The 22,886-nt window shown below is 52.7% G+C and overlaps 1 protein-coding gene across 1 annotated transcript; it reads right to left on the bottom strand.

Annotated features, from left to right (window-relative positions):
- Nucleotides 1-745: 745 nt before the first annotated feature.
- mgaa (MAX dimerization protein MGA a) lies at nucleotides 746-22,341 on the bottom strand. The gene is made up of 27 exons (XM_070841674.1): nucleotides 21,165-22,341; nucleotides 17,650-19,525; nucleotides 16,076-16,196; nucleotides 14,974-15,072; nucleotides 14,745-14,873; nucleotides 14,462-14,584; nucleotides 13,224-14,029; nucleotides 12,701-12,974; nucleotides 12,200-12,327; nucleotides 11,834-11,911; nucleotides 11,521-11,593; nucleotides 11,079-11,416; nucleotides 10,499-10,825; nucleotides 10,139-10,412; nucleotides 8,517-8,702; nucleotides 8,125-8,397; nucleotides 6,404-7,671; nucleotides 6,073-6,195; nucleotides 5,224-5,335; nucleotides 4,481-4,707; nucleotides 4,104-4,210; nucleotides 3,847-3,946; nucleotides 3,281-3,521; nucleotides 2,506-2,895; nucleotides 2,199-2,333; nucleotides 2,035-2,115; nucleotides 746-1,329 (listed from the first exon to the last, which is right to left on the bottom strand). Exons 1-27 carry the CDS (start codon nucleotides 22,094-22,096, stop codon nucleotides 746-748), a joined length of 9,405 nt encoding a protein of 3,134 aa, XP_070697775.1. The 5' UTR covers nucleotides 22,097-22,341.
- Nucleotides 22,342-22,886: the final 545 nt, after the last annotated feature.

Genomic DNA, 22,886 nt, shown 5'->3' with positions numbered 1-22,886 from the left:
CAGACAGACAGACTCACTCACACACACAGACAGACACTCACACACACACACAGACAGACAGACAGACACACACACACACACACAGACACACTCACAGACACACAGACAGACAGACAGACAGACAGACAGACAGACAGACACTCACACACACAGACAGACAGACAGACAGACTCACTCACACAGACACTCACACACAGACAGACAGACAGACACTCACACACACACAGACAGACAGACACTCACACACACACACAGACAGACACTCACACACACACACAGACAGACAGACAGACAGACAGACAGACAGACACACACACACACACACACTCTCAGGTCTTTGGGTCTCATCATCAGCCGTCTGATTCGTCGACTGAAAATTCAAATCTCTCCTCGCAACAATTTCCCCGTGAGTCTGAAGAGACGTTTCCATGGCAACCTGCACTGCAAAGGTCGCTCGCCGCCGCGTTCAGATGGAGCGTCCGTCAGAGCCGAGGGGGCGGAGCCTAAGAGTTCATCTTCAGGAAAACCAAATGAATAAAAGGCAGCAAACCGCCGAGCGACGTTTGACCTCCGATCGCCAGGAAACGCCAACGTCTGGGCCGTGTGATCGGCCCTCAGGGACGCCACGTGCCTGCCGTGAAATGTGGAAACTTCTCAGTAACAAATCAGCCAATCAGAGAGCTGCCTGCAGACGGCCTGTCAGGTCCCAACTCTGCTGTGACATCAGCAGTCTGGCAGTGTGATGTCAGCACGGCGGGTTTCCTCTGAGCCCGAGAGGAACCAGCCTCGGCATCGGCCTCCACGCCACGCCGGCCTGCCCCCTCTCCCCCCCTCCTCCTCCTCCTCCTCCTCCTCCCCCCACTGCAGCCGCTCCGTCTCCTCTGGCGGGGTCCGCCACCTTGGCCCCACCCACCTTCATCTGCAGCAGAGGAGGCGGAGCCAGGACGCCACCTTTAACGTTGGCGTGTTCGGGCTGTGGCCCCGACTCCGCTGTCTCCGTGGTAACCGTGTCATCAGAGTTCGCGTCCAGCTGCAGCCGCGGGCTGTCGTCCCGCCCCCCCGCCTCAGTGGACGGTTTCTCTGGTAACGGTGACGCCGTGGCGCCGGTCTGCTGGTTGAGGAAGACGATCTCGTTGAGGAGGGAGGTCAGACTCTCGCCATCGCCGTCCTCTCTGGGCTCCCGCTGAGGCCCCCCCTCGGTGACCTCGGCCTGATGACCGGCGCTCGGACCCGGGTAGGGAGGGGGGGCCGCCGAGTTGGGCGTGACCGACAGAGGGGGGGCAGGAGGGGGGGGCTGAACCAGCTGCAGCAGGTCGTTCAGATTAGCTGCTGAAAACGTGAAAAAACTTTAATAAGTTAAAGAGTTGGTCAGCGGGTTGGTTGGTTGTTTGATTAGTTGGTTAGTGAAACACTGAGCTGGTTGGTTAGTTAACCAGCCGGTTAGTGTGGATCCTTTGTCATAATGAGAAACGTCTTGAAACAACTTGTTTCCAGATGTGTTGTTATTTTGATAAAGTATCTCAACCTGCCCCCAGGTGGTAGTTAGTTAGTTAACTAACTAACTAACTAACTAACTAACTAACTGTTTGTTAGGTGACTGTGGCTGGACAGATTAGTTGTGACCAAAGTTAATTAGATGACTTTATCATCTCAGTTCTATCAGTAACCTGTGGGGTTAGTTAGATTAGTTAAGGTGAGAGATTGGTTAGTTGGTTGGTTATTTAGTTAGTTAGTCAGTTTGTTAGTTTATCCAACATATAGTTGGTACTCTCAGTTGTTCTAGTTACCTGTGAGGTCGGTTAGTTGGATGGCTATTTGGTTGTCTAGTTAGTTGGTTGGTTAGTTAGTTGGTCATTCAGTCAATTATTTCAGTGACCTGTACGGTTAGTTACCTTCTTAGTTACCTGTGATGTTAATTAGATTGGTTAAGCTGTGTGTTTAGTTACCTGTGAGACGGGTTAGTTGGTTAATCGGTTGGTTAGTCACCTGTGCGGTCAGTGCCGCTGAGGGGGGCGGGGCTGCTGTAGGTCTTACCGGTTGGGGGGCGGGGCGTGGAGGTGACCTGGATCTGCTGATTGGTCAGACTGGGGATGTTGAGTGTGACCGAGGCCACACCTGCAGACAGGAAGGGGACACGTCTCACTTCAAAATAAAAGCATGCTGAAGCAGAGCGCGGAGCGGCGGCGAGCGGTCGGTACCTGGCATAGGAGGCGCCTGCAGCACCGTCGGCGCCGCCACCGCTGGGCTCAGGGTCAGGACCGGTTGCCCTGGCAACGCATTGCCGACCAGGGACAGAACGTCGGTCGGGACCAGAGCCGGAAAAGTCGACGACTCTGGAAGAACAAACGGAGGACGTCAACAGGAAGTCACACCTTTGACTAAGAGACTGACCAGGTGACTAAATAAACTAGTCCACATTAACTAAATATCAGATTAGGATATCACATCACATCACCAGATCAATAATCAATCAGTGATAATGGGCAGCAGATCGATCCGTCTCACCCTCCACAGTCTTTGAGAGCCGCCTCGATGGAGCTCGGTTCTTACTGCGGGACAGGATGTTGGGGACCGTCCTCTGCCTGCTCTGCACCACTGATGCATTGTGGGACAGAGCCGGGGCAGGTCTCATCACCTGCAGGGCCCTTTGAGCCTGCTGCACAGGTGTCTGCACGGGTGCTGTGGAGGGCGGAGCTTGTGCAGTACGGTTAGGGTCGGAGGACGTGACGGCGGCGTCGACGCGAGTCGTGTCTCCTGCCGCAGGGTTGGAGGCCCCGCCCCCTGTTAATGCTGCTGGCAGCTGATTGGCTGCTCGGAGTCCCTTCTGCCTCTCCGCCCCCTCCTGTTTGGACAGGAGACGCTGCAGCTCCCCCCGGATCATCTGCTCACTTTTACCTGCACACACACGAGTCACCATTTTAAAGGGACAGTCCGTATCCTTAGAAGAAGGATGAATGGAAGTGAAGGGTTTAGCCTCCTTAAGCCTCAGTGTAAGTGTTCAGAAATGTTTAGAATATTTTCAGTGGGGAACTGAAGCCAAAATGTTCACTTCAAATCAATCAATGACTGATTTTGTCAATGGAGTCTGGTGGCTTTGAAGAGAGCGATACAACAGAGCAGTTCCCTGTATATATTCTAAACACAACATCCACTGATGTTGATCTTTTTAGGAGGCTAAAATCTGTTTCCACGGTGGCACATCGCTGAGCGTCTACTATAGGTGAAACACCCACTATGGAGAAGGAGGTCATATAATCCAGACGGATCCAGAGATCCTCACCTGATCTCTGGGCCACCTGTCTGATGTAGGCGTTTCTCTGCTGGTTCAGGCAGATCTTCAGACTCCTCAGCCGGTTCTCCTCGCTCTGCAGACTCTGGATCTCCTGGTGCAGCGAGGACGCATACTTGTCCTGCTCCTCAGAAGCTGCTTCCCTGGCTGGTTTCTCTGAGCCGTGTCTGACGCTGGCGTTTCTCTGCTGGTTCAGGCTGATCTGCTCGCTCTGTGGAGTCTGGATCTCCTGCTGAGCCAGAGACACACACAGATCTAACCGTTAGCAAACGCAGGCCGAGGCCGTCTGTTTTATTCTCACTAACAAATCCTCTGAATCCTGATTAACCTCCAGATTAAGATGTCTGCAGCTAATCTCTCAAACTACTGAACCCCCCAGCAGCTAAAGTCAGAGTGTTTCTCCGGCTGACGTCTGGCCTGGTGCCCCCCCATTAGAGAATAATACTGATGTGCTGCAGCTCCTGTCTGCAGAGGATGAACCCCTGGATGTTCAGACAGCAGCTCACAGACAGACAGACAGACAGACAGACACACACCCCTGTGGTCTCCATGGTTACCTGCTCCAGCGGCAGAGTCTTCGGAGAGTTTTCGGTGTTCGTGGTTGGGCTGAGAGCTCCGATGGCGGCCATGACGGCCCCCCCCACAGTCGTACTGCTTCTGTTAGAGAGAAGAGCCAAAGTCCGTTCAGACTCACCTGAGGCTTCATTCACTGTTACACCTTTTCTAACCAACAAGCACTTCGTCCCCCCGACGTATCAATAAAGTTTAATTCAATTATTTGTCGGCAAATGTAAACCATCAAGACTGACGATACCCTGCGTCCTTGTTCCCGGCGACCCTCGCTGGACGCCGCTGAGCCTCGTTCAGCCGACCGCCGTCCTCCACCGTCTCCATGGCAACGCTCGGGACACCGTCCTCCGCCTGACGACACAAACACACGACACGTTCACCACGCCGACCAATCACAGCAGGACAAAACCACGTCTGACTCATCAAAGTCAAACTCATTCAGTGACGTCATCGTCCTTGTTCAAGAAGAAATGATTTATAAATAAATATATCTATAATCTATTTATAATTGATTATCTTCACTTTCACTGCATCACTTTTTACTTTGGAACAATATTTAACTCTTTGATATTCTGTTCATGTGATTTCTTATTTCCAGGCGTGACGCTGAACATGTCATACCTTAGCAACGGCGTCGGTCGTCTTGGTGACCGTGTTGGTCGTCATGGCGACGGCTCTCTCCTCGTCAGACGAGTTGTCCGTCAGCTCGTCCAACAGATCCACCACCTCCATCAGAGCTGCGTCCTCACTTCCTGTCCCTCGTTCCGCCGACGGCTCAGACCGGGGGGGTCTCTGACGTCGTCTGCTCACCTGTCGGTTCTCCTGTCTGCTCACCTGTCGGTTCTCCTCTGGAGACAGACATGAGAAATAGGAGTAAAATGGCTTGTAGGCGGGACATATGACCCAAAGGCCGTGTGACCAATCAAAAGAGGGCCAATCAGTTAACCTGTCAGAGCGAGTTTCCTCAACAAACTCTCGCTGCTATCCCACCATTCTGTACACCTGTCTGCCATCACCCCCCCACCTCCGTCTGTACGACCGTTAGCTTCACAAAAAACACTAAACTGACAGAAAGTCGCTGACTGACAACTGAAGTACTTCATGATTTTAGACAGTTCAAACAGGATCACTGCAGCCATTAGCATGCTAACGTTAGCTTGCTGGCTAACAATAACATTAACCAGAGGCAGATCATCACACTAATCATGCTAACAACAGTGTCAGGTGCAGCGTCGTGTCACTAATAACGTCAAAGAAGAAGAAGAACTCTGAATGATTAGCGATGTGAGCTAGCTAGCTTTCTGAGTAAAATGATCTGTGTGACTAACGGAGCTGTTAGCTAGCTGTGAAGGATGTGTGGACACCTGTTATCAGAGCGATGGCAGAGAGGTGGTCGTCCCTCATCTTCATCAGCACGCTCTTCATCCTCATTAGATCCACGTCAGCGGCCCTCAGATCCTCGATCAGCTGCACCGCCTGAAGTTAAACACAACGTGTTAAACACCAGAAACAAACCAGCGTCTTTGCCTCATCACTGAAAAAGGAGTTTTTAAACTAGTTCAGCGTCGTTTGGTCGTAACATCAGAACAGAGGAGGGAAACAGGAAGTGGTTCATAAAGACTGGAGGCGAATGTCTGTCTGTCTGCCTGCCTGTCTGTCTGTGTGTCTGTCTGTCTGTCTGTCTGTCTCTGTCTGTCTGTCTGTCTGTCTCTGTCTGTCTGTCTGCCTGACTGTCTGTCTGTCTGCCTGTCTGTCTGTCTCTGTCTGTCTGTCTGTCTGTCTGTCTGCCTGTCTGCCTGACCGTCTGTCTGTCTCTGTCTGTCTGTCTGCCTGACCATCTGTCTGTCTGTCTGCCTGACCGTCTGTCTGTCTGTCTGTCTGCCTGACCGTCTGTCTGTCTGTCTCTCTGTCTGTCTGTCTGTCTCTCTGTCTGTCTGTCTGTCTGTCTGCCTGTCTGTCTGTCTGCCTGACCGTCTGTCTGTCTCTCTGTCTGTCTGCCTGACCGTCTGTCTGTCTGTCTGCCTGACCGTCTGTCTGTCTGCCTGTCTGTCTCTGCCTGTCTGTCTGTCTGTCTGTCTGCCTGACCGTCTGTCTGTCTGTCTGTCTGTCTGCCTGACCGTCTGTCTGTCTGCCTGTCTGTCTCTGTCTGTCTGTCTGTCTGTCTGCCTGACCGTCTGTCTGTCTGCCTGTCTGTCTCTGTCTGTCTGTCTGACCGTCTGCAGGGTGGAGATCTTGGAGGTCTTCCTGTTGCTCAGGCCGATCTCCGTCCTCAGTGCGTCCATCAGCTGCTGGATCTTCTCCCTCCGCTGCCTCTCCAGCACGTTGTGGATGTAACGCTGCAGACACACAAACAGGAAGTGAGCTCCACGTTCACGCCGCCACGTTGACCTGAACACACCGACGGCCCCCCAGTGAGGACCGGGACCCCCGCGTTAAGGCGGAGTCAGTGAAATAGCTGCTGTTTAATATTGATCGATATACTGAATGAGCTCAGAATTACTGAGTAAACAAACGTGGTCCCTGGAGACCGGCAGGAAGTGTCACCTTTAAAGGGACTTTATCGATCGGCTCGCCATCGGTCGTCTCGCCATCGATCGGCTCGCCATCGATCGGCTCGCCATCGATCGGCTCGCCATCGATCGGCTCGCCATCGGTCGTCTCGCCATCGATCGGCTCGCCATCGGTCGTCTCGCCATCGGTCGTCTCCTCGTCGCTCTCCGATTCGTCCTCGAAGTCTGACGAGTCCTCCGTCTCGCTGCTCGGCACCACCTCCAGCTCCATGGTGTCCAGCAGCTCCCTCAGCTCGGCGGCGTCCATTGACTCCCCCGGGGGGTCCGACGTCCGCGTCGCGCTGTGCCCCGTCTCCATGGCGACGAGTCCCGTCTCGTCGTCCACACAGATGATGTCCAGGTCCACCGGGTCGCGGGCCGGCTCCGCCTCGGCGGGGGGGCTCGGCGCGGGCGCAGGTGTGATCTCCGACCCCGCCGGGCGAGGGGGGGTTGGGGGTCTGTGGGCGGTCCCTGCGGGGGGCTGGACCGAGGGGTTACCGGTCGGAGGGGACGCAGGTCTCCGATGGACTACCGCCCCCCCAGGACCCGCCGGGACCGCAGACACCGCCACCGTTTTGACCCCAAGCTCGGCCCCCTGCCCCGCGGAGGGCTTGAGGGAGATGAGGTTCACCCGGGGGGGCGGGACGTGAGGCTGGAGGAGGGTGAAGGTGCTTGTAGGCATCACCAGCGTGTCGGGGGGCTTGGGGGGAACTTTGCCGACGGCGATTGGCTCCTTGCTGCATTTGGGGGGGAGGACTTTAAAGCACACGGCCTTCTGAGCCTCTGGAGGGGGGGTGGGAACGAGTGCGGTGGGGGGTCGGGACACGGAGAGGGTGTGGAGGCCGGACGGCTTGGAGAGGGAGGAGGTGGGGGTCGATGCTGCGGTGGGAGGGGGTGCTTGGTTACCGACGGTGACGGCCGGACGTGATGGAGCAGGGGCGACCGTGGGGGAGGACGATCCTGGAGGGGGGAGGAGAAGATGGGGGGGCGTGGGGGAACCTCTAGCACTGCTGACGATGACTTGTGGTTCCTTGCTGCTGTCCGACAGGATGATTTTAAAGGTGCACATGCCCTTCTGAGCCAGGGAGGGGGGGGTGGGATGGCGTGGGACGGGGGGCGGGAGCATAGTGAGGTATTGGAGGCTGGACACCACGTGCGAGGAGGTGGGGGCTCTTGCTGCCTTTGGAGGAGGTGTTTGGTTACAGACGGTGATGACAGGAGTCTGTTGTGATGGAGCAGGGACGACCGTGGGGGAGGACGGGCCTGGGGAGGGAGGGAGGGAGGGAGGGAGGGGGGGGGGGGGGTCAGTTAAACAGTAAAGAGTAGAACACGTCAAACCTGAAGTTTGAACAAGTTAATACTTAGTGAAGCAACTGGTAGGTAGTCAAAGTGTTGGAATATCGTTATATCGCTCTCTGCACACACACCAGACTACATTCACTAAAACAGGGATTATGGAAAGGATCCCTCCAGAGAAAGGATCCCTCCAGAGAAAGGATCCCTCCAGAGAAAGGATCCCTCCAGAGAAAGGATCCCTGCAGAGAAAGGATCCCTCCAGAGAAAGGAGTCGGTGTGTTTCAGTCTATTAAAAAGTAGTTTGCTCATTTTAACTGTTGTACTGGGTGACTGTTGTTTTAAAGGGTTAGTTCAGAGACAGGACTCTGGGGCAGAAACAGGGGGGTGACCCTTTAAATTAGCCCCCCCCCTCAGACTCACCCCTCCGGACCGATGGCGTCTGGCCGACTGGTCTCAGCTGGCTGAGAGGAACCAGTTGGACCAGTTTACCGTCTGGTCTGCGGTAGTACTGGCCCCCGGACGCCGTCTGGACCCGCTGCAGCACCATCCTCTGACTGGTGGAGAAGGGGGGCGGGGGGGTCGGAACCGGTCCGGAAATCTTCCCGGAAGGACTCGGGACCTGAAGCATGAGCATCTGAGAGCCTCTGGGAGCCGGACTGACAGCTGGGAGCACGGAGCAGCTCACCTGGGGGTCTGAAGCACACAAGAGCAGGTCGGTCACAGTCCTCAACGGGGGGGGGGGGGTCAGATGTCTGATCAGTACACGACCGGATCAATAATAATACTATCAGTGATGGTGGTTCGGTCCTTACCTGTGCCGGCAGCGCTGAAGCCACCAGAGGCTGCAGGCACCACCCTGACCTGACTGGCCCCCGCCGTGGGAGGCTGGTACACCCTCACCGTGACGACCTGAGACCCCGCCCCCTCAGGTGCCTCACCTGCAGGCCGGTCGGAGGCGGCCGCTGGTTGGTGGAGCTTTATGGCTGCAGGCGGCGGCGCTGCGACACACAGACGGTGGGGGTTTGACACGTTAGCAGCTCGCTAACGCTAACGCTAACACTAACACACTCATGTCTACTGAGACAGATGGTGCGTTTCCACTAGTACCGACTCGACTCGGTTTGGTTGTGTTTCCATTACACCAGGTACCACCTCAAAGTGGGGGGGTCGTCATAGCAAGGTGGGGTGAAACTCCGGTGGTGTAATTTGTATACGGCACAAACAAACACAACGGAGGACCTGGAGCGTTTGGTTTGTGTGGAGACGTTCACCTCATTCACAGGAATAATAAAAACACCTGGTCTGTTTCCAGCTTTAAAGACGGAGGCTTTGATTCTTGTCAACGAGTCGCTCTCATGACTCATCCAGTGACGTCACTCCCTGGCCAATCAGTGGCCTGCAGTCTGGTGACATCACATTCACAGCTCGACTCAGCTCGCTGGGAACCAGAGGAGGGACTAAAATACTACCTGGTACCAGGTAGTAAAACGGGACCTGGTACCAGCTAGTAAAACAGGACCTGGTACCAGGTAGTAAAACGGGACCAGGTACCAGGTAGTAAAACGGGACCTGGTACCAGGTAGTAAAACGGGACCTGGTACCAGGTAGTAAAACAGTCCCTGGTACCAGGTAGTAAAACGGGACCAGGTACCAGGTAGTAAAACGGGACCAGGTACCAGGTAGTAAAACGGGACCTGGTACCAGGTAGTAAAACGGGACCTGGTACCAAGTAGTAAAACAGTCCCAGGTACCAGGTAGTAAAACAGTCCCAGGTACCAGGTAGTAAAACAGTCCCAGGTACCAGCTAGTAAAACAGTCCCAGGTACCAGGTAGTAAAACAGTCCCAGGTACCAGGTAGTAAAACGGGACCAGGTACCAGGTAGTAAAACGGTCCCAGGTACCAGGTAGTAAAACAGGACCAGGTACCAGGTAGTAAAACAGTCCCTGGTACCAGGTAGTAAAACAGGACGAGGTACCAGGTAGTAAAACAGTCCCTGGTACCAGGTAGTAAAACAGGACCTGGTACCAGGTAGTAAAACAGGACCTGGTATCAGCTAGTAAAACAGGACCTGGTACCAGGTAGTAAAACAGGACCTGGTACCAGGTAGTAAAACAGTCCCTGGTACCAGGTAGTAAAACAGGACCAGGTACCAGGTAGTAAAACAGGACCTGGTATCAGCTAGTAAAACAGGACCTGGTACCAGGTAGTAAAACAGGACCTGGTACCAGGTAGTAAAACAGGACCAGGTACCAGGTAGTAAAACAGGACCTGGTACCAGGTAGTAAAACAGGACCTGGTACCAGGTAGTAAAACAGGACCAGGTACCAGGTAGTAAAACAGGACCAGGTACCAGGTAGTAAAACAGTCCCTGGTACCAGGTAGTAAAACGGGACCTGGTGGAAACGCAACAAAACAGGACACAGGTCTGTTCACCTGGGGAGGCGTGCGGGGGGGTCAGCACTGTGACCACTGCCTGGACACTCGGAGGGGGGGCGCTGCCGTGGCCAGGAACCGCCGAGGGGGGGATGTGGGGGGTCGGTCCTGAACTCTGAGGAGGTTTGGAGGAGGAGGAGGAGGAAGAGGAGCCTGGCTGCTTCCTGGTGGACCCCACCCTGCCAGTGAGGTACGCCGCCAGCCGGTTGGCTGGGTGGAGCGCCCCCATCTTCCCCAGCTGGATCCGAGCCAGAGGATAGAGCTTCCCGTTCACCTGCGGGGGCACAGACACACATCAGAGGCAGGTGGGGGGGCGTGACAACGGGTCAGCCTCCTGATGGAGAGACAAGCTGTTCTCACCTGGACCAGGTGGTCTGTTCCTCCCGCTTGCTTCTTATTGGCTGAGAGGAAGCCGGCGGGGGAGATTCCTGTGAGGAAAGGCAGAGCCATGTTGGCCATCCTCCTCCTCTTCTTCTTCGATATCGTTCTCATGTCCTCTCTGCCGCTCTCTTTCCCATCATGCACCTGGTGAACTGTCGATCCCTCCTCCTCCTCGAAGTCGTCTTCCTCCACCTCTCGCTGCCAATCTTCGAGAGGCTCCTCCTCCTCCTCCTCCACCTCTCTCTGCCAATCTTCGAGAGGCTCCTCCTCCTCCTCCTCCTCCTCCACCTGTTCACCTGTTCCCTGCTGAGACACAGGCTGCATTCAGAACCGCTCCCCCGCCCTGTCGTCACTGACAGCTGCAGTCACATGACTCTATAAACTGTGACCCAGTGCATTGTGGGATTGTGAGCGGATGGTAGAGAACAGTAAACATGGTGACACGTGCAGTAAACAGGAAGTGGCTTCAGACTAATCCTTCACAATTAAAGCCTTTCGCAGCGGAGCTCTTCCTGTGTTCACGCCCCATCCCATAATACCCTCTCGGACCGGTTCCTACCCTGTGTGGTCTCCTGCGGCCCGTCGGTCTCCGTGGTGCCGCCGGTCCGCCCGGCCCCTCTTTGGGTCTGGAGATGTGGATCTTGTACTGGACGCAGCAGTCTGCGCTGGTCTCCTCCTCGGTCTGACACATGGGACTGATGAAGTACTTCCTGATCCAGAACGGCTGGTCCAGCTGGTCCAGGGCCAGCGCCTCGCACAGCTTCTTCAGCACGTGACTGCGGTCGCCGTCGCTCTCCCACCCGCACTCCGCCACGATGATCAGGCGCTTCGACGGCTTCGGGTCCTCCGGAGGACTCGCGGGTCGGCTGGAGGGACCCGACTGAACCGGTTCACGTGCTGGGGGGACAGAGAAAAACCTGGACCGGCTTCCAACCACAAACGTTATAAACGTGACCTCACGGCGCCCCGACAGAGGGGGCGGGTCAGACCGCTGAACCTACCTGGTGGGGGGCCGGAGGTCTGCGAGTCCTTCAGGGTCGAGCCTCTCTGCTTCAGACGAACATCTTTAGACTGCTGGAGGAGAAACATCAGTCAGACAGAGCCAGACCTGGTCCACCACAGACCTGGTCCACCACAGACCTGGTCCACCACAGACCTGGTCCACCACAGACCTGGTCCACCTCCAGGGCTGACACTAACATTTATTTTCATTATTAATAAATCTGCTGATTGTTTTCTCGACTGACTGACTGACTGACTGACTGACTGACGACTGACTGACTGACTGACCTCTCCAGCCAATCAGGACTCTACCTTCTGCTTGTGTTTCTGGGGGGCCGTCTTCTCTCTGAAGCCTCGGACTCTGGCACAGCTGCTGCTGCTGTCTGCTCCCTGCAGGAGAGGAACACACCGATCAATCAGACCGATCGATCAATCAGACCGACCGATCAATCAGACCGACCGATCAGACAGACAGATCAATCAGACCGATCGATCAATCAGACCGACCGATCAGACCGATCAGACAGACAGATCAATCAGTCATATTTATTTCTGGACTGATCAGCATTGATCTGTCAGATTGATCAAAGGCTCACAGACAACATGAAGGATGAAGAACATGTGTCAGTGTGAAAGCTCAGGCGTTGGCCTCGGCTCTGACAGGCTCGGGGTCCTTACGGTGAAGCGGGTCAGGGACGCCGGGTCGGGGACGTGGATCGGGTCCGGGTCCAGGTCTCCGCCGCCCCTCTTCCAAAGAGTCCGGACCCGCTCGGCAGGCTGGGAAACGCTGTCCGCTTCCTTCAGGACTACGAGAGGAGGGAGGAGTTAGCCTAGCTTAGCATAAAGACTGTAAACGGAGGGAAACAGCTAGCCTGGCTCCCAGCAGAGACGTACGCTGGAGCTTCACTCACTACAGACTGGACTTGTTTCAAATACTACACTACCCATGAGCCTCAGCGGCCATTCAGACTCCACCTCAACTACAGGCTGGAAATAGGAAGTGGACGTAGCCAGTTTGGCTTCATGGGCGCCGCCATCTTGGTCTTTGGAGCCTGAAATGATGTTCGTTCCTCGGGGCTTTAGGGCGTAGCCCCGCCCTAAAGCCCCCCCCCCCCCTTCCTGGTGTATCTTCCTCTAAAGGGACCATAATTTACTGAAGTACGTCTTAAAGGGACTTACTGTAGGCCATCTTCATCCTCCTCTTCCTCCTCTTCCTCCTGTTTCCCAGGTGGGAGGGGCTGGAGTCGGAGCTGTCCAGGTTCTTGAGGAGGACGACCTTCTGTTTGAGGCAGCTGCAGCCCAGCATGCAGGGGGGGCGGCCGCAGTGGCTGGTGGTGGCGCTGTGGGACAGACTGGAGCAGACGCAGCCCAGCCTGCAGAACTCGTTCAGGCAGGGGGGGGGGCGCCTCCGGACCAGCTGGAGGGGGGCGGTGGGGTTCTCACTGACGAAACCCTGAGGGGCCAGAGGAGAGGAGTCGGTGAGGTCAGGTGACCGGGTGTGATATTTCACTAGTAACCCAAATATGACAGTACACTGACCCCCCCATTATTAGTCAGACCCCCATGTGTTTCCATGGAAACAGATACAACAGAAACAACACTGGCAAAAAGGTGTTTAGCGCCCTGAGGCGTCACATGACCACCAGGAAGTACCTGCTCAGACTGAACCCATCAGGACGGTTTCACAGCAGTGACCTCTTACCATCAGTGTGAAGAGTGATGTCAGAGCGATGGCGGCCCTCTCCTCGGTGATGGCGGTCCTGGGCCGGCCCTCCCACACCACCCCGTCCTCCAGGTCCTTCTGCCTCAGCAGAGCTCGGGTCATCGTGGGGCCGCCGACCTTCCTGGACGCCTCCTCGCTCTGACCGACGCCCTGATCGGCCCCCAGCTCAGAGTCCGACTCCAGCGGCGCCATGTCCTCTGAGACGCCGAGGGTCTGGGACGAGGACTTGGGTTTGAGTTTCCTCCTCCTCCTGAAGGCGGGGGGGGGCTCTGAGAGGTCGAACCGGACTTTCAGGTGGTGTTTCTTTGATTTGTGGGGTTCCGTGGCGTGCACCGTTTGCTCTGATGGGGGGGCGGCTGCTGGGATCTGGACTGCCGGCCGTTTGGGGACCGCGTTTGATTCAGCAGGACTCGGTCCAGGAGCTGAAAGTGGGGCGGCTGCAGATTCTGGTCTGTTCTTGGTGCGTTTTGGACCTTTCTTCTTCATGGGTTCCCTCCGGGACGCTCTGGTCTCTCTGGGGGTGAATTTGGGTCTTTTGGAGGGGGGGATGAATCCGGAGATGAGGTCTGAGGTGCCGGTCTGCTTCTTCAGGATGCTGTCGAGGGTTCGGACGTAGCTGGTGCTCCTGGTGGGGAGCTCGTAGACCACCGGCTCCACCACCGGCTGAGAGAAGCTGGCGGCTCGCTCGTCGATCAGCTTCCCTTCGTTCTCCAGATACTCGTCCAGCATGTCGCTGCAGAACGCAGACAGGTTCTTCTTCTGCGGGTCGGAGCTGGAACCGGCTCCTGGACGCAACAGACAACCAAGATTTACCACCGACGTCCAAAGACGGCGTTCAGATTCAGGCTGCAACTAACAGACGTTTACCTTCGACACTAAGTTTAGTTTTTCTGTCAATTGTTTGGTCAAAAACAGGTTTTTAAAGCAAAACACAGTTTTTAAGTCTGTATCAGTGTCCCTGTGGTCAGGTAGGGTCGGTCTGCAGAGGATGGACCAGCAGACAGCAGCTCCCGTCTGCAGAGGACGGACCAGCAGACAGCGGCAGCACTGAGGTCCGTTACTAGCTGTGTAGTGTCGATGAGTTTGTTCAGGATTTTAAGACTTCATAATGAAAAATTAAACAAAATAATGTGAGCATGTACTCATGAATATACATTTTACATAGTAAAACCATAATAAACCAGGAAAACTTTCAGCCTCGAATGAGTGTAAGTGACCTTCAGGTTTGGCCGGTGCCGGAGTGGACGGAGCCTCTGATGGAGTGAATTTCTCTCTCCAGCCTTTAATCCGAGTCACATCTGTTGTTTTTCCTGTTCTGGACACAAACGCCACACAAACACCTGCAGACAAGAAGACAAACGACACGCCGACCGTCGGTTTGAGCACAGTGAAGACTTTCATCAGTGAGGCTGCGTTCCTCATGTGTACCGGCATTTCCCAGATATCTCAGCAGCCGGCCGGAGGCAGGCCGTCGGACCGTGTCGGTGTGAAGGCACTGACCTTGAGACGGTGGCAGCTCCTGAGTCGGAGGCTCCACGGAGACTCCTGGAGGGGGGATGGGCAGGCGGACGCCCAGGTACTGCAGGTCTATGGACAGAGTCGCATCCAGCAGGTTCATCTTCAGTCCGACTGTGGACAGAGTTTTTAAATCAATGTTCAGACTACCTGTAGCTCTGCACGTGAATATCAAGATAAACCTCAGGGCTACTCGGCGGTGTTATCGTCGTACCTTCCTGCAGCACCGGATGGATCACCTGTCGGTGTCTCATCAGCTTCAAGTCTCTCAGAAGAATCTTCTCAAACTCAGCGATCTTCTCCGCTGTCTCCACTGAAGACAAAACAACTTCATATTACTCACTGTTCTCTGAACACGGGGTCACGTTTACTGTAACTAAGACCAATCTGAGTTTGTTGGATAAGCTTAGCACACACAGTGTTAGCAGGCTAAAGCTAGCACTATTGCTACCCGGTGCAGACGTAGCACAGCTAACGTGAATCAAACCTAATATGAGGTTTTTATATCTTGTTGTCTGCAACAAACAATTAGCACATCTGAGAATTTACTAGCTTTCTGTTGCTAGTTCATGTTATGGAAGAGCATGTTTAGCCTTGGTCCCATTAAATAAGCATTAGCTTTTAGTTCATGTTAGCTTGAAAGTAGCTCCTAGCTCCTGCTAGTTTCTGGGCACTTTAACCTGGAGTTAGCTTGAATTATAATCTGTGTTAGCGTTACCTTGTGGGTCCAGTTATCCACTGCATCCTAGAAGCTAAGAGTTCAGCCCTGGTTCTTCTCAGCTTAGAGTTAGCTTCCAATTCATGTTAGCTGAGAGTTCATTTCTACTTCCTACTGAGCTTACGGTTAGTTTCCTGATCCAATTAGCTTCAAGTTCCAGGTAATTTAAAGATAACAGAAAACTTCCTGATCATTTTCAATTTGCTTCTAGTTCCTGTTGGTTTGGTTCATTTATCTTAGAGCTAACTTCTAGGTTCAGTGGCATAAAGTTAGCATCTAGTTTCTGTTAGCTTCTCACTCGTGTTAGTTTATAGTTCCTGTTAGAGTTAGCTTCTTTTTTAGCATGGAGGTGTCTAAATCAGCTAAATCCAGCTGACTACAGGATGGTGGTTTGTAAATCAGACTGAGTTGTTGGAAGTTGACTTTTTCACTCTGTTGATGGGGCTAAGCTAACACTTTCCCCCTGCTTCCTGTCTCTGTGCTAAGCTACGCTAACACATCTCTGTACTGGACCCACAGAGAGTAAGCTGATCAATGCCCTTATTCCACCATTTCACATAAACCTTTCCACCAATAACTGGTAAACACGTAATAATACTTGTGGTGTTACCGTTCTCAGGTGCAGCAGCAGCAGCTTGTTGCAGGTGACCTTCAGGTGTCATCGGAGGCTGTGAGCCCGATCCTTCAGACGGGTCCACAATGTGAAGTTTGAGGGCCTCCTGAAATACGAGTTTTGGTTTTTAATTTTCGGAGGATAATCATCGATTATTCGTAGATATTTTTTGGGTGGGTCCAAGACAAAAGTACTGGATGGTCTCAGCAGGGAGAAGAACAAACCTCTGTAATAATGAACCCTGTAAAATGGGACCAGAATCAATACAGTGAAAATGTGAGTGGCTCAAAAAGTGGATTCAGCATTTAAGCTGCGAGAAGCAGCTCTCCACCTTCTCCGTCCAAAGCCCTTCACACGCTTCATACGTGCAGGAAAATTAAGCTCGCAGCTTCAGCCGACTGTTTATGACCCGGTGCCACGATAGTGCTGAGTGTCAGCTCTGTGAGGATCACCGGAGGACCTGTGAAACCCTCTGGGATGACGAACTGTGATTCAGGCGCTAACATTACTGCTAGCAGAAGGCTAAACTATTAACAACAGCCATTCATCACCTGCTCTCATGGTATTCTACGTCCACAAGCTGACAAACCGCTGCGACACATTTAGATAATACGGGAACAGGAAGTTAGCATCTCCAATCGATTGTGTTTGTGATCTTGATGCTATTACCCTGCATGTATCAGCAGCTCTAAGTGAATCACGTCCTGTTTCCTCTGCTGACCTAACCTGACTGTGACTCAGGCTCTAGCTAACGTTAGCAGGAGGCTAATCTACTAGCCGCTCCTCTCCTGCTCTCCTGGTGAACCACCACCATGTGGATGTTGTCAGTCTGATGATGACGCTCCCTAACGAAGCCGTCAGCTCATCCAGGTGTAGCAGGAACCTGAAGGCAGCAGCTTCACGGTGACTCTGACTCTGTTTCACTGCCTTCACTGTCTGAGGAGTCCTCCTCCTCTGGGCACGTCGCTCTGCACTGAACACACTTTCCTCCATTGAATCAGACTTTCAGACACACCTGAAGGTTTGTAGAGCAGCCAATAGGAACGCTCTCTCTCTCTCTGAGGGGACCTGTGATTGGACGAAGCCTCCTGTCACCAGGTAGATCCACTAAAACCTGAAAACAGCCCAGAGGAGCAGCACAAGGCCAGTTTACTGTCAGAGCAGCTGATCTACAGCATGATGAAGGTCATTGTGGAGTTTTTGTCCAATGAGACCAAAATTAATCTGTTTAAGACGTGACCATGCTTCTCCGAGCTACATGTGAAGGCTGCTGTATATTTATATATAAAAGAGCCGACTTCTCTCCTGATTTATCAGCTCAGTGAACAGTTTCTGCTCTCAGTCTCTAGTTTACGGTCTTCTTCAGTTCATTTAGTCAATGATGGTCCATTTAGAGGAAGATACACCAGGAAAGGGGGGGGGGCTTTAGGGCGGGGCTACCTGCTCAAGTTGCGTACCGTTAATGATTCTGACATAATGAATCATTATTTCTACAAGGTTTCTCGTCAATGACTCACAGAACCTTTGTTTTTGAAGAAATTGGCTTCTTTGATTTTTACCTTTGATGTGAACGAGATAAATAACTGCTCCTCCACTTCCTCCAAGCTAGGCTGCATGCAAGTGTAGGTGGAGTCATCCACCTTCTGATCCACAGTCATCTTAGCGAGCTTTCGCCGCCGGGACTTCTTCCTGCGTTTGCGTGGCACCTGGGCTGGGATTGGTTGCACCTGCTGACAAGGCTGTTGTGTATTTGCTTCTACTGTAGTCGTAGGTGGGCAGGGAACACCCACCACCTCCGTGTTTGAAAAGTCCACCCCCATCCCAAGGTCATCGTCGGTGGAGAAAAAGTGCACGAGGTCTGCGAGTGAAGGCGTGGGCGACAACCCGTCAGCGTCTAACGAAGAAAAGGTCGGGGACAGCGGCAACTGAAGGGCGAGGGGGGACAGTTCTGCAGGGAAGGGCAGCAACTGTTCACTCTCTGGAAGTGACGGGGCAGGATCAGGATCAGGATCAGGATCAGGATCAGGGGGAGGCATGGATGTAGAGGTGTGAAAAGTGTGTGGTTCAGAGAGCGTGGGAGACTGAGAAGGCAACAAAGGTGACTGAACAGATGCTAACGGAAGAGTCTGCGGCGTGGACGTAAATGTTGTGAATGAAGAGTGAACGTACGGCTCAGGTGGAGGCAACACTGTGTGCCATTTAAATACGGACACAGCAGAGTCTTTGCCGTGTGGTAACTCTTCAGGCGCCGTCACTTTGGGAGTCGGCTCAGATGTTGTTGAGTCGAGCTCTATCGTTAACGAGACGGGCAGTGAAGGTAACGCCTCAGGAGAGCTCGCTGGGGACATAGGCTCAAAGCCAAAAGAAGAACACTCAGGGTCGGGAAGCAAAGAGTCAGATGCCATCGCAGGAGAGTATGACGGTAGTGTGGAAGACTCAGTGGTGGGTGGTGTTTGTGGAGAGTTCGGGGCAGCTAACGCTTTGTCATGGGGTGGTGACAAAATGGTAGATGCAGAAGAGGTAGTACGAGTTGAGGAAATGGTAGATATAGATTTCCCAAAGTTAGAAATTGGTTGATCTAAGTTGGGTAACACTGGTGTACCATCTGGCTCTGGACCTGTGCTTTCTGCAGCTGGAACAGAGGCCGAGAAATCATCAGTTCTTGGTCCCTTTGGATCTTGAGAGGCGACACCATCTGGACGTGAAGGACTGGAAGGCTGACGGGTGGTTTCAACTGCTGGTCCAGTAACATTAAAAACCGTTTCACCCTGATAAAGACGAGCAGCAGTATGTCCACAGGCCGTAGAGTCCGATTCTGCGATATGACCAGTGAGGTCCTTCGAGGGAATGGTGGCATGATCAGGAGAACGACTTGCAGGAGCGGCACCAGAGCTCAGAGATTCAGTGGGAGAGTCTGATGGGAGTGCGGGGGGAGGAGAGTCTGGCTTGCTTTTGGCCTTTTTAGATTTTGTCGAATGCTGCTTCAGAAATCGAGCGAGGGCCGGCAAAGGAAGAGGTGCCGGGCGTTTATGCTGCTTTACTTTCACTTCTGATGGAGCTCCGGGTTCACGTTGGAGGTCTACAGAGGAGATCTGGGATTCAGCCGGAGCAGCAGCAACTTCCCCGACCTCAGAACAATCCGTCCTAACATCGTCCTTCAAAGAGTCCCCCTCCTCCCCAACTGTCCTCTCTGCTACTACAGCCTCACCTTTCCTCGCAGGTGATGCTTGTCTGTGTGTTTTGACGGATATACCATCCCTCCTAGAAACATCCAGCCCGTTGCTTTTTGAAGCCGTGGTTTTAGCGTTGGGTCGCTCGGTCCTGTGAGAGGCGCTGCTGTTGATGCCCAGCTGCTCTAGGTTGCATCTTTGCAGAGAAACATGAGCCTCTCGGATCAGTTCAGAGAATAACTTCTGAGCTGGATGTGAATTACTGCTGAAGGAAATAATGATAAAAACATCACATTAGTGACATCAGTATGACGGAGCAGGTCATGGTATTTCAAAGATGAACTCAATAAGTCGTACAATCTGAAAACTGTTTGGTGCAGTAACCCCTCGACACATTAAGCCTAGCGTCGCACTACAACAGACTTCAGCGATTGCATTTCAGTCTGGACGGACGGACACGGAGACGCTATGCTGACTGGGTCTCTTTAGTCCTGATGTGTCCTTCCCTTTACTGCGGTTACTCACTTTCAACAACAGCTCCACCTCGTCGTCGGATCTGGATAAAGTGTTGGAGACGGGCCCCGTTCATTCCTCACAAAGACACATGAAGCCAAAAGAGTTAGACTAAACTAAAACCTTCAGCATTGTTGGGCCCATAGAGCATACTAGTGTCTCACGCCTGCCAAGCCAGCTAACTTCCTGTTAGCCCTGCGCTAACTTCCTGTTAGCCCTGCGCTGGCTACTATGGGCATAAAGTGATTCAATCATGTGGCTCTTCTTGAACTGTTATCTGACTGAATAGATCAAACTCTGATGGTGAAACGAGTTCACAGGTTGTGGCTCTCAGAAAAATGTGTCTGTGGAATAAACGTCATGGCGCCACATGGCGGACGCCATTCTTGTAATTACAGTTTGGCCATTAAGTGAAATCAAATTCAAAGCCTGCCGCACTTCCTAATTTGCTGAATGTTTACACCTGCAAGCACATGCTTGGTGTGCGTGAATGGAAATTTATCCCAAAATAGTGCTAAAATGTTTGAGGTGTGTACGAAGATCCTTTAACATCCTTTCACAAGGAGAACGACATGCGGGTGCCACTCACGTATCCTTCCTCACAACTGGACACACCAGCTGCTGAGCTGTTTGCTCCAACTCAACCACATGAGAGCACTTCAAACAAATGTGGGAAAATCTGATCAACGCAATAAACACCTTTACAATAAAGCACAACTTAGCCAAGTTACTTAGCGGCAACAGGAGAGAATAACTGTCCAATCGGAGGTGGATATTTAAATTTCATGCTCAACACTAAGATGTCCAACCATTGAAATACATGTGGGGAGACTAAAGTGCATTATAGGGCAAACTCTTGACCTCATATAAGATTCGACAGCAATTCATGATTGAAGACTTGTGTTTTTTAAGAAAGGGACAAATACAATGATCTAATAATGAAATAATATAAACTTCATACACGACATTCGTTAACTGATTCATTATGACCCTAAACTCATCATTTGCACATTCCATAATAAATCAACATCACTAACTGAAGAACACCAGTCAAATCTAAAGGAAACTTTACTGTCGTACCTATCATGTGAAATAAATACACAAGGGGCCGGTAAAGCGCTGATCTAATGGTCGTGAGGACCAGTGGGGAAGAACGGACTCATATATATTATATCTAATCTGAATCAAAAACACACCATTGAAATTGAGTAAAAAGGTCTAAAACATCCGCAGCCACATGCGGTGAAGAGTAAAGAAAGCAGATGCAGCAGCTAACTGAAGACCGTGAGCTTCTGACATGAGCGTGTTCTAGGACACGTGGACTACAACCTGACATTGGTACAGAGACTTTGAAGAGCATGCCATCTTCAATGTCAAAGTGGAACTCTTACCACGAACATTCCCCGGTGACCTTGGAGGTCGACTCGTCTTTGTTTGGTGTCGGATCTTTCTGGAGGTCATGTGACACCAAAGGCTTCGAGTCCGCCACTTTTGAGCTTCTGGGTTTATGGTTTGCAAGCAAAGACTTCAAGCTCTTCTTCACGGGATGCTGCTCGGCGGTTGTCGCGTCTCCGTCTTTGTGCGCGTCTTTGCCAGAGTTCAGTTTAAGCTTCAAGGCCCACGAACTGGATCCATCCTCCTTCAGTCCTTTGGCGAACGGGTTGTAGTCAACTTTCAGCTGAGAAAACCGTGAGTTCTGGTACGCAGTGACGGCCATGAACTCCGTCTGGGGGAAAGTGAAGGTGACGACACCGGGACCGTTCAGCTTTATGTCTTTAGCAGCTTTGTCGGTTTGGACCACGTGCAGACGCGGCAGGTAGCGGTGCATGGGATGCAGGACGGTGTTCCCCTCTTGGTCTGAGATGTTGTTTGTGAGCTTGAGTTTGTAAAAGGACACTGGGTTCTGCATCCAGTGTTGACCCACTGACGGACACTCTGGATGAGCGAATGGTTGACTTTTAATGCGACACTCTGCCTTTCCAGCAACCTGCCAGCTCTTGCCAGTCCACTTGTAACGATTGTTGTCTAAAGGTTGAATCTCCATGATCAAAGAGTATTTCCTAGATGGATGCAAGCCGGAGATGCGAAAGCGGCAGTAGGGGAACATCCTGCTCCCTTGTTTAGTCAGAATCATCTCTGTTCTGCACCTGAAAAACTCGTTCCACATGCTGTTGTTGTCCAGCGTCACTTTGATGCCTTTACAGGTGCCATCAGGTGACAGATTGCCTGACTGAGGGTTTGAAGTGACGGGATGTTTCACCGCAGGGAGTCCATCAGAAGTCCTGACGGCTTCCTTTGATGGGTGCATGTTGGGTTTACCCATCGTAGCTTTCTCTTCGTTAGCTATTTGGCTGCCTTTTTCCATCCCGCCTTCGCTCGCCTTCCCAGGTTTTGGAGGAACAAAGCATGCATGCGGATGGTCGGCTGCAGGCGCCACTGCAGGGCCGGCTGCCCCTTCCTGATGTAACACCATTCCTTTCTGCTTCTTCTTAGAAGCCATGAACAGGTCCCAGACATCTAAAGGGCAGGAGGATCCCCCTTTTTATGCCCCTGTATTACGGTCCTGGACAGCATCCTGAAAAACACAAACACACTTTCATTAACTAGATGCACTTCTACCTGCCTCCAGGTACGGTCGGCACACAGGAACCGCCTCAACCACTGCGCAACCAAACCCACATTCAGACGCCACTCTTGGTACTTTATCTCAGTAAACGACAGGCTGCTTCTTATTGATATAAGTGGATGCTTCACGCTGCCTTCAGGACAGTGCTGAGAGCAAGTGTGCAGCGATTGGTCAAACACACGAGCCACTGGAGCACCAGCAAACCTCCATTTTTAAAAAACCTGTGCAACACGTTATCAACGGTCAACATGAAGAACGGCAGCGAGCGTCTGAGGCTGCTCTTAACGCCGGGGTAACCAGGTCTTTTACCGTTTGCTGCTAGAAACTGGTGGCGTGTTGATGTGGTAAAGAAAACGCCACCGACCTCGTCAGATGACTTTAAACACTCGGAGGACGTGCAGCCTACATGCTAGCTGGCTACAGGTGATGTTGGAGGTGGAGCCAGTAAATGCGTGTGACCATGCAGGAAGGAGGAGGAGTCACAGCA

The sequence above is a fragment of the Pempheris klunzingeri genome, chromosome 13 (genome assembly GCF_042242105.1).
Source record: "Pempheris klunzingeri isolate RE-2024b chromosome 13, fPemKlu1.hap1, whole genome shotgun sequence".
NCBI lineage: Eukaryota > Metazoa > Chordata > Actinopteri > Acropomatiformes > Pempheridae > Pempheris > Pempheris klunzingeri.
Note: the sequence above shows the minus strand (reverse complement) of the source record. Positions and strands in the feature narration are given on the sequence as shown.

Excerpts from the sequence above, each read along its gene's own strand:
- mgaa (XM_070841674.1), bottom strand. The coding sequence starts at position 22,096 with ATGGGTAAACCCAACATGCACCCATCAAAGGAAGCCGTCAGGACTTCT. Across the intron at positions 8,703-10,138 it reads CCCCCCGCACGCCTCCCCAG|CGCCGCCGCCTGCAGCCATA; the intron begins GTGAACAGACCT and ends TGTGTGTCGCAG. Across the intron at positions 3,947-4,103 it reads GCCGGGAACAAGGACGCAGG|AAGCAGTACGACTGTGGGGG; the intron begins GTATCGTCAGTC and ends TCTCTCTAACAG.